Below are 19,559 nucleotides of genomic sequence, written 5' to 3' on the forward strand. Positions count from 1 at the left end.
TACTTTTAATTTTGGATACCATTGCTAGTTTATCCATCTTTTTTTCTCTAACTAATAAATTGTTGCATATACAATACAAAATTTAACTCAATACTTAATTAAACAGACTAATGAATTAACCACTAAACCAACCCAACTTAGTTAATAAAATCTTTGTTATTCACCTAATTATATTCTTCGCCAAATAAATTTTCTTACATATACATGTCTTCCTAGTTCCTAAAACAAGTTTTTTTTTTTCGTTCAACAAATAGCTTTTCGTTTTGGGCTGTACCTTTTCTTTGATCAGTGATTTCTCGATTGGGCCTATCTGGGCCAATAGTGGGTTTAGTAAGGCACCTGCGGGAACAGAAGCTTCTGGGTCCGTCGGAGACGGTTTCTGAACGGAGAGATCTGCATTCGGAATTCTGAATTTTGCAGTAGGGTTTGGGTTTTGTTTACACTACCTCTCTCGATCCTTACAATCAGCAATGTCTTCTCCCGCTGAGTAATTTTCTCTTCTTCTTGTTCTTCTTCTTTAATTATTGTTTTTCAGAACTATCATAGAGTAACTGAACTAATAGTGACACCGGAATTTTCCATTTATAATTGCATTTGGACGATTATATATGCAATTTTGATCGGTAAATCGGCAATTTGTTCCGATCAGTTTGTTTATCTAATAAAATTGAATGGTTCAATTCGTTTTTTCAGGTGGTATCACTCGCTTCCACCCATAAGCAAGGCTTATGGCACTGCTTGTGTGTTCGCTACCGCAGCTTATCATCTCGGATTGTATCGTCTGCCTCATATTGCATTAATATATGAATACGTCTTCTATAGGTTTCAGGTCAGAATTCCACTCCATCGTTTGTAATACCGAAATTGAAATATGCTATTGTTGCATTCATGCCTTTGATGTCTAGAGAATGTGATCAATAGCACCTCTGCCTCATTTCTATCTTATTTATGTTCCGATACTTGTGGAGAAAGAGGTTTGGCATTGGTGCTGCCGTGCATTATTGTATTAGGTAGCAACAGTTTGAGATGAGGACATGAAAATTGCCTTGATATGTGGGTTGGTCAATAAGTAGTCCAGTTGGAGTCTTACCATTGAAATTGATAAGCAACTTGATTTTACTAAGTTCTAACATGCTTCTTAGATGCTTGTCTGATAACTTTATTGTTTTGTTTTCCTTCTTTGCTAGAATCAAACTATTTAATGAATCTTGTGTAACACCATATTTTTTAAGGTCTGGAGGCTGGTCACAAACTTCTTTTTCCTTGGACCGTTCTCTATCAATTTTGGGATTCGTCTCTTAATGATGTAAGTAGTTAAATAATTTGGTTCAGTGCACATCCATGGTTTTATACTTTCCAGTATATAACAAGTGGGTAATTGAATCTCATATTAAAATATAAAATACTTCCCATAATCTACAGAGCAAGGTATGGTGTCCAACTTGAGAAGGGACCATTTGAAAGGCGGACTGCTGATTTCTTGTGGATGATGATATTTGGAGCCTTGGTGCTATTGGTATGTGGGATGTTTTATGTATCTGTTTTCATTTTCTGCTACATGTGATGATGTTTTTGCTTGAATATTGAAAGTGTTGCAGCTTTATTTTGTAGAAGGTACAATATAAAGCTATAGAAAGAAAAGATGACAAACTATGATCGATCTAATTTATTTTGATCTGTCTTCCACATATTAGTCACTCGGTCCCCCATGTCTTAAAGTATAAACTATGCATGATCTGGCCTTAACAAGTAAGGAATGATTGGAAATGTTTGGAATTGGCCAGTGTTAACATGGGTAGGAATTTTACAATATGACATTAGGTACTTGATGGTTGAAGATGTATTGAAGGCTAGGGGATCAGAGATTCTGAAGCATGTTGGATAGGATTTTTAATGAAGAGTTATACCTGCTATAGAAAAGTAACAATATGTTTGAGTGGAAAAGAGAATTAGAGTTTATAAAAACCTATAGGAAATGTAAATTTTAGTGAAATGATAATTATAAGAGTGCTGCTGTCTTCGGTGCACTAAGATGTTGTGTTTAATTGTTGTAAAATCGTATAAGCTACCTTCCCAACTTTGCCTCTGATGGACTCATTATTCTTTTTAATCTTATTTGCTGGATAGGCTTTGTCTGCCATCCCCTTTCTTTGGGACCCTTTTTTGGCAGTATCACTTGTTTTTATGCTCGTTTATGTTTGGAGTAGAGAATTCCCAAATGCCCAAATCAACATATACGGACTTGTTCAACTTAAGGTAATCTTTTGAATTTCAATCTTGTGTAATGTGTCCTTATTTTTACTCAGCACTTAAGTGGAGCTGTATGAAAAATAATTTGATTTTTTGTTGGAATAATATCATTGAATTTTTTTCCAGGCTTTCTATCTTCCATGGGCGATGCTTGCTTTGGATGTCATATTTGGTTCCCCTCTTACAGCTGATCTGTTGGGTATCATTGCAGGACATCTGTATTATTTCTTGACAGTGCTGCATCCACTAGCAAGTGGAAAGTACATTTTAAAGACTCCTGCCTGGGTGTATCCTTTACTATCTTCTGTTTGCTAATGTGTTAGGCGTTAAGCATATGACTTTTTCATTTAAAGCATTTTTAATTTTGGACTGATTTGATGCTTAATCAGTCTGATACTGCTATGAAAGCTGAAACCATCAAAGGGTGCCTTATCCTTCTTACCCCACCTGCATTCCCATTATTAATGTTTACAAATTCTCCCTTCCACATCAAAACATACCCTTAGGCAGCGTTTGTTTAAGGCACAGGACATTAAGTCAGGAACACAGAGATATAAAATTGTATTTGGCAGATAAGACAGAGACATCGTGTACAAAGACACTAACAAGAGATACAACTTATTTTTTATTTTTTATTTTATTATTTTTGTTAATTTTTTATAATTATATTTTTTATTATTATATTTTTCTTGTCAATTTTTTTGAATGAAAAAAATGAGAATAAATTGGACTTTCATAATTTGTTCTAGTTTATCACCAAACAAAATATAAGAACACTAATTTTTGTGTCTCTGTCTTTTGTGTCTTGTTCTCAGTGCCTTGTCTTGTCCTGTTCTCAAAATCAAACGCTGCCTTAGTTCCTTATACTGTCTCTGACATATAAGGAAAGGCCTATAATGAGCGTGGTTAAATAGTTAATAAGCTCTTATGAATCTATTTTAGCTTCCAAGACATGAAATGTAGGCACAATCTGTAAGGTTGTTTCTCGGGTTTTCTTAATTGTTATTTTTCAGAGATAAATTGGTTGCGAGAAGGAGAATAGGAGCACCAGTGGCAAGACCTATGAGCCGTGGCCAGCCTGTTAGTAATACTCCACAAGACAGTAGTTCAGGGGTTGCTTTCAGGGGAAGATCCTATCGACTTGGTGGATAGAGAGATGATGAGAGAAATCAAAAGGGGATGGTTTCTACTAACCAATAGTTTCATCTGCCCTTTATTGGTTGGTAACTTGACACCTCTGACGATTGGAGCTAATCATCTGTTTGGAGTTCTAGTTTGGAGCAGTGTGTGTATCAACCATGACAGTCCATTAAAAGCAAACTTTTTTTCCTTTTTGTGGTGGGCATCCTTGTAATTGTGCTCTTCGGAGCTTTTAACATGTACGAAAGGAAAGTTCATGAATTTAGTTTACAAATGTTCATTAGTTGTCCTTTTCTTTCCAGATATGTATCTCTTTTCTCCTTTTCTCGCAGTTTCAATTTCTTAAGTGAACCTTGCCCTGAATAATGAAAATTTAAATATGATATTTAAATTAAAACTAAACCTAAATATTGTCAGATTTAACTCGGCTAAATGTTCACCTTTTCTTGAATTTGGAACTTGGAAGCCTCTTTTGGAGAAAAGTAGCTTCCAGATGAGGTTTGGCACAAATTGTAGATTTGTTGGCCCTCCATGAAGCTGCACCTGAGTTCAAAACATGGATTGTAGTGGAATATACGAACCCATTTATTTTTTCCTTTTGAATGTAAAAGAACTAATCGTGCACACTGCATTTGAGATTTCATTTGGTACTGAGAGTAGGATATGTCCCAGGATCAAATCTAAATTCAGGATGCATGGAAAATTAACTCGAATACTTGAAAGATGAAACTCCACGTCGAGAAAAAATCATAAACGGCCATTGATAATTATCTTGAAAAACGAGATCATTAATAAAATTTTTTTTCCAACCCTTGATCTTTATTTTTGTGAGACTAGTTAGTCTATCTATTAATATTTTTTCTTTGTATTAATGTAATTAACCTACATAAAATGTTAAACTGTTGATTTATCCGTTAATAACCAATTAAAATTGACAAATTCTTTTTAATAGGGAATCTTGTTGTCTTTTAGGTTGCGTTTGTTTACATGCACAGAACACTGAGACAGAAACATATAGACACAAAATCGTATTTGGCAGATGAGATATAGATAGAGACATTGTGTCCAGAGACACTGAATTAGTGTATTTTGTGTACATCTTACCAGGAAGAATACAAAGATACTAACAAGAGTCACAATTTATTTTTTATTGTGTCTTGTCCTGCTCTCAAAACCAAATACAGCCTTAGGGATAATTGTTAGTGCCGTTTAGTTATTTTTTATTTTTTTTGTTAGGTTTTTTAAATATATTAGCTAAATTTACTATATAAAATTAAGAAATATTAGTAATTTTAAAATTTTTTATTTATAAAAATTAAATAAAAAATATATTAGTGATTAAATGTTATATAAGTAGGTTATGAAAAGAGATATTAATAAGGAAATTAACCAATTTTATAAAATTAAATATTAAAGTAAAATAAATAATTTTTTTTAGAAAAAATAGACAACAGTACACCTGAATTTTCACACGGTGGATAGATGTACTCCTAAATTTTTTAATGAGTCATTTGCACATACGAATATAAAACTCAGTTGTAAATTCTACCCTTCCGTGACCTGAGTAATTCTTTCGGTGGTGGTGGAGGCCAAGTGGCACGGTATTGTGTGATGTGGTCAATTTGAGGTGACACAATGAAAAATAGAAATATTACATTATGAAATTTGTTGAAATAAATATAAGAAAAGGGAATAATGAAACCACTGTTCATCCTCTTCCTTCTCTAATTCCTTCGAACCATCCTAAATTTTTTAATGAGTCATTTGCACACACGAATATAAAACTCAGTTGTAAAACCCTTCCATAGTCTGAGTAATTTTTTCGGTGGTGGTGGAAGGCAGATGGCACGGTATTGTGTGATGTGGCCAATTTGAGGTGACACGGTGGAAAATAGAAATATTACATTATGAAATTTGTTGAAATAAATATAAGAAAAGGGAATAATGAAACCACTGTTCATCCTCTTCCTTCTCTAATTCCTTCGAACCATAAAAACTCTAATACAGGGTGGAAAAAAAATTATTCCTTCACTCTATTCATTTTTCTCTGTACATCTTCGTCCTGTCTGTCGTAATAGGAGTTTGTAAACTCTAATGTATGAAAATGTCACATTCTCAATGAAGGGAGAATATACCTCATCCTTGTGCCAGTGGTTGCGGTGGCTCGTCTTCTATGCCAAAAGAATAGGAAGAAGAAGAAGTTCGACTACAACAATGGCAAGTGCCTGCATGGACTTGACGTAGTGGTGTTTGAGTTTGCTACAGAGTGAAACCTGGAAGATTGTTTCTTCGATGTCCATTATGGGAGGTATGTGAATTCTGATTTTGTTTATGATGACAAATGCTGTGAATTTTCTATGAAATGGTTAAAATTGTCGTCGGATTCATGATGTAGAAGGTTGAATTGAGTGTGATTATTTCATTTGGGCTGATGAAGTTGTTGATGCTAGAAGAAATTGCAGGATTTAGGAGCAGAGTGAAGAAAGTAAATGGAGGTCTGCAGAAGAAAGCAACTGGAAGGTAGAAGAAGAAATAAAGAAGATGTTGCAGACAATTGATGGGATTAATCAAGAGTTGAAGAGCATTAGAAAATGGATGCAGTATGTATGCTTAGGGATAAGGATATGTATTCTGTGTTTCTTTATTAACACATTTCATCAGTAGTTGTAATTCCCTCTAAGTAGAAGGCTGTGTTGTCACTTTCATTTCCATTAGTATCTGAATACAAATGGTTGTTTCAAGGTTATTAATACAAATGGTTGGTTCAATTTTATTTCTAGTACAATTCATGTGCAACAAAACAAACTGAAGATATAATTCATTATGAACAATAGGTAGGCATAACTATGATAATTTGTCATTAACAACAAACTGCAACACAAGTCATGAAGCCAAAGGCTTAAACAGCAAATTACAAGTCCAACTTGCAAAACAGCAAACATGTCTATGCCTATAGGCATCAAAATAGAGGTCTACATCAAAATATTAATCAGCTAAATGCAAACCACAGAAGTACATGTCTAAATTACAATACCATAAACATAGCCCTAAATGATAACAACAATTTTCTAAACTCCAATAAGAAATCTGCAGCCATTGTTCCAATTTCACTTGTTGATTTTCTTTCACCTATTGGTTGTGTACTAGTTACACCCTTTGAACCTGAGCCATCCTTTACCACTTTTGCACTTGGAACATTTTTTTGTTTAGGGTCATTTTTTGGCTTAGGACCACTTTTTAGCTTAGGATCACTTTTAGCAGTTAGACCACCTTTTGCACTTGGACTACTTGTATTTGGGCCACTCATACTAGGGGCTAGTGGTGAGGGTCTTGGGCCACTCATGGGTTGTCGAGTCACGCCTGGTGTGGGCATAAATTGCTGGAACCTTTCTCTCAAAGAAGGACTTGTAGCATTCATTGTCTCAGAGCTGACCACTGGCTGAACCCTAACACTTGAACCAGAATTGTTAGATGGAGGCTGGGTAACATTAACTTCTGGTGTTGGCTCTCTGGACAAAAAAAAAAAAAACAAACTCAGGTGGTAAGGTAACATGTAATTCAGATTATGTTCATTCTAATATGACCTACCACCTCACATGTTCTGGTTGGTTTTGTGAATTTGCTGCTGTAGCTGCTGCCTCTGCTGCTAGAGCAACTTCCTCATTCAAAGTATCATCCTTCTTTTGTTGACAAGTCCTGCTGTTATGACCGGATTACAAAAACAAGGTCAAGTGAGTATAACTAATTCTAAATTCTCAATTAATAGTCAACGAAAGGATGAACATTCACTATTGGCCTATAATCATACCTGTCCACAGTAATTACATATAGTTACACCATAATTTCTCTTAAGTTTGTGAGGGTTGGAGTTTGGTCTTTGTTCATTCTTATCTCCTCTTTTTTTTATGGTCCTTCCAATTGGTTTTTTATAGTGGGGAGGCAAAGGAGGTTAGCCATCAGCTTTCTCCAAGAATTCTTTGCTTGGCACAGGATTAATATTCATTTGATAAGCTGTATTGTATGCATGTATTCTAAGCCAATTGTGGATCTGCTCCTCTGGCTTGCGACCTCTAAGAGCGAGTGCAACACAAGCATGCCTATAAGGTAAGCCTGTAAGCTGCCAGAATCTGCAAGTGCATTTCTGGTTACCCAAATCAACAGTTACTTTAGTTAGATGCTTCTCAACCTCATATATATCTTCAGCATCGTCTCCAGACCAGGTGGGAGTCCACTTATTGCTCTCCTCCTTCTCTCTCTTAAGTGCCTTAACTGTCTAGGAGAAACCGTTCCAATATATCCAGATAGGCTTTTTTTATTTCTAGCCATGATTCTCATTACATATGTCCTTACTTTCTCTAACATATTGATGATGAGTTTACCTCTGTATTTCACAATCTTACCATTGAATGTCTCACAGTTGTTGTTAGTAACGTTGTCAACCTTCGGCCACTCACTAAAGTGAGCCTTTGTCCACTTCTTCGGATCAAGCTTGTTCAGATACTCCCATGCACTAGTATTGATCCATTGCAGTCTCAACATTGCAGCTTCAAATTATTGAGTCATGGTGGCTCGGAAACACTCCCACACTACCCCTTTGAGTCGCGTCTGATTCTGAACTCTCTTCCTTCGAACAAGCCTACGTGTACCACTTTTGCCTTCAGAATGTAACGCAAACGGCGAACTGCAACGAACGTAACTGTGAAGTGCTTAGAAATTCACTATGCTTACTGGTGCACGAAATTGCAATCACACTTTTGCAACTCCGCACAACTAACCAGCAAGTGCACTAGGTCGTCCAAGTAATAAAACCTTACGCGAGTAAGGGTCGATCCCATGGAGATTGCCGACTTGAAGGAAGCTATGGTCATCTTGTAAATCTCAGTCAGGCGAATTCAAATGGTTATGAGGTATTGATAATTAAAAGGTAAATAAAACGGAAAATAACATAGAGATACTTATGTAATTTATTGGTGGGAATTTCAGATAAGCGTTTGGAGATGCTTTGTTGCTTTTGAACCTCTGCTTTCCTATTGTCTTCATCCAATCATGCGTCCTCCCTTCCATGGCAAGCTATATGATCCTCTCAGTGAAAATGGTCCGGCTACGGTTTCTGTACAGCTAATCAACTATCAGATTTCTCGTCTCGGATGAAAAATACCAGGTACAGCTACCGCATGGCTAATCATCTGTCGGTTCCCACTTGTGTTGGAATATGATCTCTCTATCCTTTTGCACACTGTCACTGCGCCCAACAGTCGTGAGTTTGAAACTCGTCACAGTCATCCCGTCCCAGATCCTACTCGGAATACCACAGACAAGGTTTAGACTTTCTGGATCTCAGGAATGCTGCCAATTGGTTCTAGCCTATACCACGAAGGTTCTAACCACACGGACTCAGTCCGTGGATCAGAGACCCAAGAGATTATACTCCAGCTGTCGTCCAATGAATACGTTGAACATAATGTAAATCGCTTGTGGTTGTCAGGCACACGGATCTTGGCTAAGCGAGTAATGAAGATAGTGTGTGATTGTCACGGGCTACCCCCTTCATTCTGAATTAACTGAATTAAGTACGAGAGTATATCTTGGAGAAGAAGTAGGCGTGAATTGAAAGAGAAACAATAATACTTGCATTAGTTCATGAAGAACAGCAGAGCTCCTCACCCTAATCTATGAGGTATAGAAACTCCACCGTAGAAAATATATAAGAGAAGAAGGTCTAGGCATGGCCGAATGGCCAGCCTCCCAAGTGGCATAAGATAATTCTCAAAAGCTGCCAGCCTCTGAATACAATGGTAAAAAGTGCTATATATACTAAATTAGTTACTAGGGTTTACAGAAAATGAGTAACTAAGTGCAGATAGTGCAGAAATCCACTTTCGGGGTCCACTTGGTGTGTGCTTGGGCTGAGCTTTGAAGCTTTCACATGCATAAGCCATTCTTGGAGTTAAACGCCAGCTTGGATACCAGTTTGGGCGTTTAACTCCAGTTCTGGTGCCAGTTCCGGCGTTTTACGCCAGAAAAAGGTCTCTAGTGGGTGTTTGGATGCTAGTTTGGGCCATCAAATCTTGGGAAAAGTATGGACTATTATACATTGCTGGAAAGCCCAAGATGTCTACTTTCCAACGCAATTGAGATCGCAACAATTGGGCTTCTATAGCTCCAGAAAATCCACTTCGAATGCAGGAGGGTCATAATCCAACAACATCTGCAGTCCTCTCTCAGCCTCTGAATCAGATTTTTTCTCAGGTCTCTCAATTTTAGCCAGAAAATACCTGAAATAAAAAAAAACACACAAACTCATAGTAAAGTCCAAAAATTTAATTTTTGCATAAAAACTAATAAAAATATACTAAAAAGTAACTAAAACATACTAAAAAACTAACTAAAAACAATGCCAAAAAGCGTATAAATTATCTGCTCATTACAACACCAAACTTAAATTGTTGCTTGTCCCCAAGCAACCAAAAACAAATTAGGATAAAAAGAAGAGAATATACAATAAATTCCAAAACATCAATGAAGCTTAGTTTCAATCAGATGAGCGGGACTAGTAGCTTTTTGTTTCTGAACAGTTTTGGCATCTCACTTTATCCCTTGAAGTTTAGAATGATTGGCATCCATAGGAACTCAGAGTTTAGATAGTGTTATTGATTCTCCTAATTTAGTATATTGATTCTTGAACACAGCTACTTATGAGTCTTGGCCGTGATCCTAAGCATCTTGTTTTCCAGTATTACCACCAGACACATAAATACCACAAACACATAACTGGATGAACCTTTTCAGATTGTGACTCAGCTTTGCTAGAGTCCCCAGTTAGAGGTGTCCAGAGTTCTTAAACACACTCTTTTACTTTGGATCATGACTTTAACCACTCAATCCCAAGCTTTTCACTTGGACCTTCATGACACAAGCACATGGTTAGGGACAGCTTGATTTAGCCGCTTAGGCCAGGATTTTATTCCTTTGGGCTCTCCTATCCACTGATGCTCAAAGCCTTGGATCCTCTTTATCCTTACCTTTTAGTTTAAAGGGCTACTGGCTTTTTGCTCTTGCCTTTTGGTTTAAAGAGCTATTGGCTTTTTCTGCTTGCTTTTTTCTTTTTCTTTTTTCTTTATTTTTTGCCTTTTTTTCGCAAGCTTTGTGTTTTTCACTGCTTTTTCTTGCTTCAAGAATCAATTTTATGATTTTTCAGGTTATTAATAACATTTCTCTTTTTTCATTATTCTTTTAAGAGCCAACAATTTTAACATTCATAAACTTCACTATAAAAAATATGCACTATTCAAGCATTCATTCATAAAATAAAAAGTATTGTCACCACATCAAAATAATTAAACTAATTTCAAGATAGAATTTGAAATTCATGTACTTCTTGTTCTTTTGCAAATAGAAACATTTTTCTTTTAAGAAATGTGAAGGATTCATGGAACATTCATAGCCTTAAGACATAGACACTAGACACTAATGATCATGTAATAAAGACACAAACATAGACAAAACATAAAGCATAAAAACCGAAAAAATAGAAAAATAAGAACAAGAAAATTAAAGAACAGGTCCACCTTAGTGATGGCGGCTAGTTCTTCTTCTTGAAGATCCTATGGAGTGCTTAAGCTCCTCAATATCTCTTCCTTGCCTTTATTGTTCCTCCCTCATGGCTCTTTGGTCCTCTCTAATTTCATGGAGGATAATGGAGTGCTCTTGGTGCTCCATCCTTAGTTGTTCCATATTGGAACTCAAATCTCCTAAAGAGGTGTTGAGTTGCTCCCAATAGTTATGTAGAGGAAAATGCATCCCTTGAGGCATCTCAGGAATTTCTTGATGAGGAACTTCCTCATGCTCTTGTTGAGGTCCATGAGTGAGCTCTCTTGTTTGCTCCATCTTCTTTTTAGTGATGGGCTTGTCCTCTTCAATGAGGATGTCTTCCTCTATGACAATTCCGGCTGAATATAGGTGATAGATGAGATGAGGGAAGGCTAACCTTGCCAAAGTGGAGGGTTTGTCAGCCACCTTGTATAGTTCTAGAGGTGTGATCTCATGAACTTTTACTTCCTCTCCAATCATGATACTATGGATCATGATAGCCCGATCCACAGTTACTTCGGACCAGTTACTAGTAGGAATGATAGAGCGTTGGATGAACTCTAACCATCCTCTAGCCATGGGTTTGAGGTAAAGCCTTTTCAGTTGAACCGGCTTGCCTCTGGAGTCTCTCTTCCATTGGACTCCTTCCACACAGATATCCATGAGGACTTGGTCCCACCTTTGATCAAAGTTGACCCTTCTTGTGAAAAAATGAAGATCTCCTTGCATCATTGGTAAGTTGAATGCCAACCTCACGGTTTTCTGACTGAAATCCAAGTATTTTCCCCGAACTACTGTGAGCCAATTCTTTGGGTTCGGGTTCACACTTTGATCATGGTTCTTAGTGATCCATGCATTAGCATAGAACTCTAGAACCATTAAGATTCCGACTTGTTGGATGGAGTTGGTGAGAACTTCCCAACCTCTTCTTCGAATCTCTCGTCGAATCTCCGGATATTCGCTCTTTTTGAGCTTGAAGGAGACCTCAGGGATCACCTTTTTCTTGGCCACAACTTCATAGAAGTGGTCTTGATGGACCTTTGAGAGGAATCTCTCCATCTCTCATGACTCGAAGGTGGAAGCAATTGTCTTCCCTTTCCTCTTTCTAGAGGTTTCTCTGGTCTTAGGTGCCATTAATGGTTTTGAAAAAACAAAAAGCAACACTTTTTTCCACACCAAACTTAAAAGGTTTGCTCGCCCTCGAGCAAAAGAAAAAAGAAAGGAGTAGAAGAAGAAGAAATGGAGGAAATGGAGGTGTGTGAAGGGTTCGGCCAAGAGGGTAGGAAGTGTTGGAGATGTGTGAAAATGAATGAGTGAAGAGGGGTATTTATAGGGAAAGGGAGAGAGGGAATCCGTGTGAGAAGGGGTGGGTTTGGGAGGGAATTGGTTTTGAATTTGAATGGTGAGGTAGGTGGGGTTTATTTTGGGAAATAGTGGACGAATGTGAGTGGTGGAGAGATTATGAGGAAGAGGGTAGGATTTGATAGGTGAATGGTGTTTGGAGAAGAGTGTTATGAAAATGTGTGAAGAAGGGAGAGAGTGAGTTGGGGTAGGTGGGGATCCTGTAGGGTCCACAGATCCTGAGGTGTCAATGATTTCTCATTCCTGCACCTTTCTGGCGTTTAAACGCCCATTATGTGCCATTTCTAGCATTAAATGCCAGGTTGATGCCCATTTTGGCGTTAAACGCCAGTCTGGCTACCAATTCTGGCCTTTAACGCCCAGAATATTACAAAACTGGGCATTAAACGCCTATTCTGCTACCCTTACTGGCGTTTAACGCCAGCCAGACACCAGACACCATTTTCTGGCGTTAAACGCCAGTCTGTGTGCCATTTCTGGCGTTTAACACCCAGAATGCTGCCAGGCTGGGCGTTAAACGCCCATTTTGCTATCCTTACTGGCGTTTAAATGCCAGTAAGACCATCCAAAACCCCACCTTCGGAAACTTGAACCTCAAGTTCAATTCAATTGAATTTTCTCTAACTTCCACTGAAAGTCAAACCCTCTCTCCTCTCTCCTTTATCTTTCTCTTCTTTCACGTCAAATGCTCACAAGAAAGAAGAAAATAGAAAAAGCTAAAGCTAGGTTGTGGTGAAGAACAAAAAGTTGTTTCCAAATCCAAGTAAGAAGATGTGTTTTGTCGAAGAAGCAAATCTCATCCGGTCAGAACTTCTTCAAAAGATTATTTTTCCGTTTGTGCTATACCTAGGAACCACGAAGAAGCTCACTAAGCCACGAGCATCAATCTGGCAACCATGGAAAAAGTGTGGTCAAACTTGTTCAGAAGATTATCCATGGTCCAAATCAAAACTTGGGGATAAAGAAATCACAAACAGTCAAGATTGAAGGAACTTGAGGAAAAAGGATGAGAGAGATTGGATAATTTGCATGCAAAAGATTCGGACTTGTCTTTCATCACTAACAAAGCCGCTGTAAGCTCTGAGGATGGAGAAGAAGAAAATTTCAGGTTTGAATTTGTTTCAATCTTGGAAATTTCACTCTTCTATAACAAGGGTGAACGACTAAGGGTTGAAGGCAAGAGAAAAAGAACAGAGCACTGAGTTCAGTTCTCATAGCTACCTAAGCTGTTTTAAGTTTTTCTCCTTCATGGTTTTCATGTTGTATTTCTTTTTCTCAGTTTAGTCTATCTGAGTCTCATTGAAAAAGTCAAACATGGTGAGGTTTGTAAAAAAAATGAGGTCAATGAGAGGTAAAAGCCAGTGAGATAAATTTGGAGAAAAAGTCATACGATGTCTCAATTTTTCTTTGTACATCATTCTATTTTGAGTCATGATCCTGTGGGGATTCCCTTGCAAGTTGGGTTAGCACTTGGCTGTTAAAAGCTAGATTGAGTCCTAGTCAAATTCAAATTGGGATAGAATCTGGATTTGTCCTAAATAGGATTGGGTAGATCCTAGGGAGAAATTGGTAACTGTAATCCGTTGAAAGATAGTGAAATTTTATCATAGTTGTGATGGAGACTGGATATAGGCTACATTGCACTAAGTAGTCGAACCAGGATACATCATGGTGCAGATCTCTCTTCTCTTCTCTATTTCTGGCTCTACTTAACTTGAGAGACAAAAGTAATTCGTCTCCTGAACTATCACAAGTTTTTCAGTTTTATCTCATAAAGTGATAGAAGACAAAAATAAAATATCTCCTAAGTTTCATTCAAGAAAAGCTAAAGTCGCAAGTTTAAAAAAGGGGTGGCCAAGATTTAACCCTCCTTCTCTTAACCACTGATAACCATCAAAGGAGAATTAAAGTTTGTGTCTAAGATTAAAGGTTTATTTGAGCGGTATTAAATTAATTAAAAAAAATTTTTATATTGTTATGTCCAAACATAATTGATAAATAAAAAAATATTTTTATAAAAAATATCTAAACATAAAATTATTTTTATTTTTTTATAAAATTTTTTAAAAAAATTAACTAAATAAAAGATTTTTTTTAAAATCTCGCCCAAACATTTTCGTTAAACATCTACTCAACAAGTTTGATTTACGGAAACTATAACCAAACCAAAATTATTTTAAAAAAGATTATAAGTGTAACGTAGTGGCCTATATATATGACCAATTCTCAACTAGAAATAAGGGATATATGTACCACTGAATAAAGAATATTATTTGAGATAATGCTATAGAATCCTTTTATTTTATTGTATGTGAATATTAATATCCACTAAATAGTGCAATGGATGTGTCGATGATTCATATTAACGAATTAATTTTGATATGATATATTTTGACTTTTGGTGTGGAAGCTAAGTGAATGGTAATGGTGATAAAGGTAAACGTAAGAAGCGATGGAAAAGTAATTGTGTGTGTCTGATTTAATTAAGGATCTGGAATGGAACGTATTTCGGGAGAGAATGGGTCCTAAAATGAAGGAGAGCCTTAACTGAGTCTCATCCTTATTTATTTAACAAGTAATTTCATTGCATTATTCAAAAGCTCACATCACACACATTCATTCATTTGTTCATTCACTGATTCATTCATTAATTCACATTCCCAACACCCAAAAGTAGTTATCAAAACCGCAACCATAGAGTCCCAGAGGATGTCTTGGCAAACCTACGTGGACGAGCACTTGATGTGCGATATTGATGGCTCAGGCCAGCACCTCACCGCAGCCGCCATCATCGGCCATGACGGTTCTGTCTGGGCCCAGAGCGCAAACTTCCCTCAGGTAGCAACGCCCACACTCTTATGAATATATAACTAACTTTGAATAAATAATGCTAAAAACTCAGGTTGAATCAACTTCATGTGAAATTGATAATTGAAAATCGCTAAATAATAAATTATGCCCTCGGCTATCAATTTCCCATGAATTTGACGAGTTTAATATATTCGTTATAAGTGATTATATGAATAATGCATGGCAGGCAAAGAGTCAAGAGATAACCGACATAATGAAGGATTTTGACGAACCAGGGCATCTGGCGCCAACAGGGTTGCACATTGCTGGAACCAAATACATGGTGATCCAGGGTGAGCCAGGTGCTGTGATTCGCGGCAAGAAAGGATCTGGAGGGATCACCATTAAGAAAACCGGTCAAGCTCTTGTTTTTGGAATCTATGAGGAGCCTGTAACTCCTGGTCAGTGCAACATGGTCGTTGAGAGGTTGGGCGATTACCTCGTTGATCAGGGTCTCTAGAAGACCTCCCTCCTACTATAATTACTATTGTTTCATCATTTCTTTCTTTGCTGCTACATTTTTCCCCTTTTTTTCTTATCAACCCTAAATTAAATTGGGAGTTGTTACGTTACACAGTACAATAATATGTCATAATTAAATTAAACATTTTTGCATATTTTAATTAACACATATAAGTTGCTGCTTCTACCACCTTCTCATGATCTCTATTAAAATGGACAAGGATGTTCCCACATCTTTCAGAAGTGGAACATGTGCCTATCTATGATGGTCCATCGTGATGTGATGATTTCTTCCTTTTGGAGTTTGGGATTTCAATCCAAGTAAAGTCGTTAAGTCAGATCTTGTACGGTGTGAGGCTGGCAAATAAATTACGCTTTCCACAGAAATGAAATGAAAATGCAGAAATAATTGATTCTTTACTCAAGTTATTGTGTTGATTTGACACATCAATTCAATTTGAGAGCCACGCAATTAACCTCCAGCTTCAATTTTGTGCTGATGATTAGATAGCATTTGGATCAACATATAAACAATATATGCTTCAATAATAATTGGCGATGATGTCCCAAAAAAAGGAATAAAAACGAGAATGAAGAAACCGAAGAAGAAGATAGTAAATGCTCTGGACTAAATAATAATTTCTATCTATAAAAGATTGAAGAACCCAAAAATCTATCAACGAAAAAATAAAATTGATGTACTTTTAAAAGATGGATTCTGATTCTTGACCTAACCCAAATTTTCAACTATAATCTAATTCTACCTCACCCTTAATTTCCAATTATTCGCCACCACCTCACTTGATCCAACAACTTCTCTTCTTCCCCTTCCACCAACACACCAACTTTCTCTACACTCTCCAACCTCTTCAAATTTGATTATTATTGTGTCAGAGAAAATAGATTTCTTAGTTGGTTTGCAATTTGCCTTTTTATTTATTTCTTCTTTATTTGGACAGGCCACCGGCAACAACACAAACACAAACTCATACATTAAAATTGGTGATCACAGAAAATTCTTCTGATTTTTAGTCTCGAAATCAAAATCCAACATATTCTGATCAAAAGCTTTTTTCTGTGGGCGATGAAATAACATCTTGGATCGATTCTCTTTCAATACAAAAAATACGCGATCCGCGTCGGTTTTATCACCGAATTCTGTCGAAAATTTTCGGCGAATTTACCATCAGTTTTTTCGACGAGTACAATATTAAATTCGTCATTCAAAAAACATTACCATCGAATTTATAAATCCACTCCTAAATTCAACGGTAAAGAGTGGTGCAAAAATATATTAATTGGGCACGCATTATACCGTCAAATTTTCTACCAATAACACATTTTAGTAAAACACATTGTTTTGGTAACAACCAACTTGTTGCTATCAAATTTATAGCCAATTTCATGAAAAATCTGACGATAATCGACAAATTTTTTTATAATGTTTGGACATATGAAAACCTTTTAGGATATCTTCTCTGTCACTGTGTCAAGTCCAACATGCCAATGTCACACGAGAGGAGTTCTATAGCGAATACCCGGGTAGACTGGATGAAAACACCGGAGGTGTGGATCTTACGAGCTAAAAAAAGGACGAAATGAATGTGGAGGTTGAGGATGGGAGGGTGTTGTAGATAAGTGGTGAGATGAGTAGGGGTTGAATTAATATACAAATGCAAAGACTAAGTATGTTATGTTTTTTCTCTTTTATTCCTCTGTGTGTTTGATTTTGAATGTTTTGAAATGGAACAATGCACAAAGAAGGTGAGTGTAGCGGTGAAAAGGAAAGAAGAAAAGTTGTAGGATCGGGTGAGTTAGTGGTGAAAGTTTGGAGTTTAGAGACGTGGTAGAAATAGATTATTGTTGAGAATTTGGTTAGATTCGATTAGGAGGGAACTTCGAAATTTTAAATAAATTTTAGTGTTTAAGTAATTTTGTCAATCACAACTCATCTTTAAATAGTATAATATTAGTTTCATTTTATCGTAAATAAATTTGTTAATGTCTAAATTTTTTATGATAAAAAATAATTATTTACTCAAGAATATGCCAAGTTTACAAATAGAATGGATATACAATGATAATAATATGCATAGGTCATATTTGCAAATCTTGCTAACAATAATTTGGAATGCACTTTCACTAAGAATAAGTTCTTTTCATCATAACCATTGGCTTTGGCTTAGTGGGATATATTATTTGAAGCTTGGTGCTCTATTGAGGTTCATCTTCCTTAAATGGTTGGTAGAAATATGCGCATCGGACAAAAACAAGCATTAATAAGATAACTTTTCAATAAGAACATTGGCACTGACTTTTAAAAATCAACCAAATAACAGTATCTTAGATTGAGATATATTACTAGAGAATAATACATTAATTATACATTGTAACCCTAAATTAATATCTACAAGAGGAATTATAATCTCTTATAAAAATTGTTTAGAAAAATCGACAGAAATTATATTAAAAAGAAAATAGAAAACCAAAGAAACAATAGAATAATAACAGAAATAAAAGAGAAAAAAGAATATGTATCTCGCGAAGATGATGGCGAACCAGAATCAAAACTTGATGCGGAATAACTGAGGTAGTGACGTCGAAATAGATTAAAAGGGACGACGAAGTAGAGCAGACGCAAAGGGACCCTAAGGTTTCTATTAAGGAAGTTTTTTAGTAGAATTCGAAAAAGAGAGAGAAGGACAAGATGCAACACAAAAAGATATAATAAGGTAAAGAAAAACACGAATGTGATAGAACAAAAGGACACACAAACAAAGTAAAAGAGAAGGGACAAAAGAGAAAAAGGGGTAAGAAGAGAATAGAAATTGGAAAATAACCCATGTGAGGAATTAGAGGGAAAGACAAAATATTTGGAATCAAAGCGAGATGTATTTTGCCTAAAACTAAACTTTGGATTAAGAAAGGATTTTAAAATGTTAAAATAAAATAAATTTTACATACAAAATTTGAAATTTCCAAACTAATTGTTTTTAATACAAAAATTTTGAATTTTTCAAAAATATGTTATGAAAAATTTGGATTTTTATGATAAGTATTTGTCTATAATGCTAGGCATGAAAGATGTTTTGAACCAAGTTTTTAACCAAGTCTTGGTTTGGTGCGCTCTTCTCTTTTGAACATGAGTTTTCTTCTTCTTCTTCCTCTTCCTCCTCCTCCTCTTTCGTTATCATCGTTGTCGTCATCTTCTTTTAGACGTTTTTTCTTCAACGTTGTTGTCATTATTGCAGCCACCACCACCATCGTTGATGTCGCTGCCTCTTCCTCCTCCTCCTTCTTGATGTTGTTGTTTAATTTTTTCTTCTCTCTTTTTCCTCCTCATCTTCTTTTATTATCATCATCATCATCATCCTTGTCGTCTTCATCTTCTTCTTCTCCCAACCAATGAAATACGCATAGCACAAAAATTTTGATGTGCAGCACATAAATTTTTGGAGGACCACATACCTAGAACATTGATGCACCGACTAACGAAATATATTCGTGGCAAAAAGTTGTATATTATATGCAAAAATTTATGTGCTATATGCAAAAAGTTGTATACTGTACCCAAGAAATACGAAAATCCATAAATTTTGGTGTAGAAAAAACAACCATTAGTACCCATGAACTTTATGAACACCGACAAAAGTACCCATCAAACAGAAAAACTAACGTTGTATCCATGAAAGATAGGTTTCGTACGACAAAAGTACTCAAACTCCAATTTTTTATTGATTTTTAACAAACTTTCCAAATTAACCCTATCCTTTTCTCTTTCCCAAACTTCAACAACAGCAGTGCTTCAAAAATTTCATCCATCAATGCCTACAGTTTTAGCACCTTTGCTTTTTTCTCCCAAATCATCTTCTTGTTCTTCTCAAATTTCATAAAAAAACACTCTT

General features: G+C 36.2%; 2 protein-coding genes across 2 annotated transcripts; both read left to right on the plus strand.

The window, feature by feature from the left end:
• Window positions 1-323: 323 nt before the first annotated feature.
• LOC107478565 (derlin-1) lies at window positions 324-3,691 on the plus strand. Its single transcript, XM_016098701.3, has 7 exons — window positions 324-487; window positions 694-829; window positions 1,233-1,306; window positions 1,423-1,516; window positions 2,128-2,256; window positions 2,377-2,537; window positions 3,264-3,691. The coding sequence occupies exons 1-7, from the start codon at window positions 471-473 to the stop codon at window positions 3,400-3,402; spliced, it is 750 nt and encodes a 249-aa protein (XP_015954187.1). The 5' UTR covers window positions 324-470; the 3' UTR covers window positions 3,403-3,691.
• An 11,129-nt stretch (window positions 3,692-14,820) lies between these two features.
• On the plus strand, window positions 14,821-15,765 carry LOC107478661 (profilin-like). Its single transcript, XM_016098794.3, has 2 exons — window positions 14,821-15,180; window positions 15,380-15,765. The coding sequence occupies exons 1-2, from the start codon at window positions 15,052-15,054 to the stop codon at window positions 15,650-15,652; spliced, it is 402 nt and encodes a 133-aa protein (XP_015954280.1). The 5' UTR covers window positions 14,821-15,051; the 3' UTR covers window positions 15,653-15,765.
• Window positions 15,766-19,559: the final 3,794 nt, after the last annotated feature.

Source organism: Arachis duranensis, chromosome 3, assembly GCF_000817695.3.
Source record: "Arachis duranensis cultivar V14167 chromosome 3, aradu.V14167.gnm2.J7QH, whole genome shotgun sequence".
Classification (NCBI taxonomy): domain Eukaryota; kingdom Viridiplantae; phylum Streptophyta; class Magnoliopsida; order Fabales; family Fabaceae; genus Arachis; species Arachis duranensis.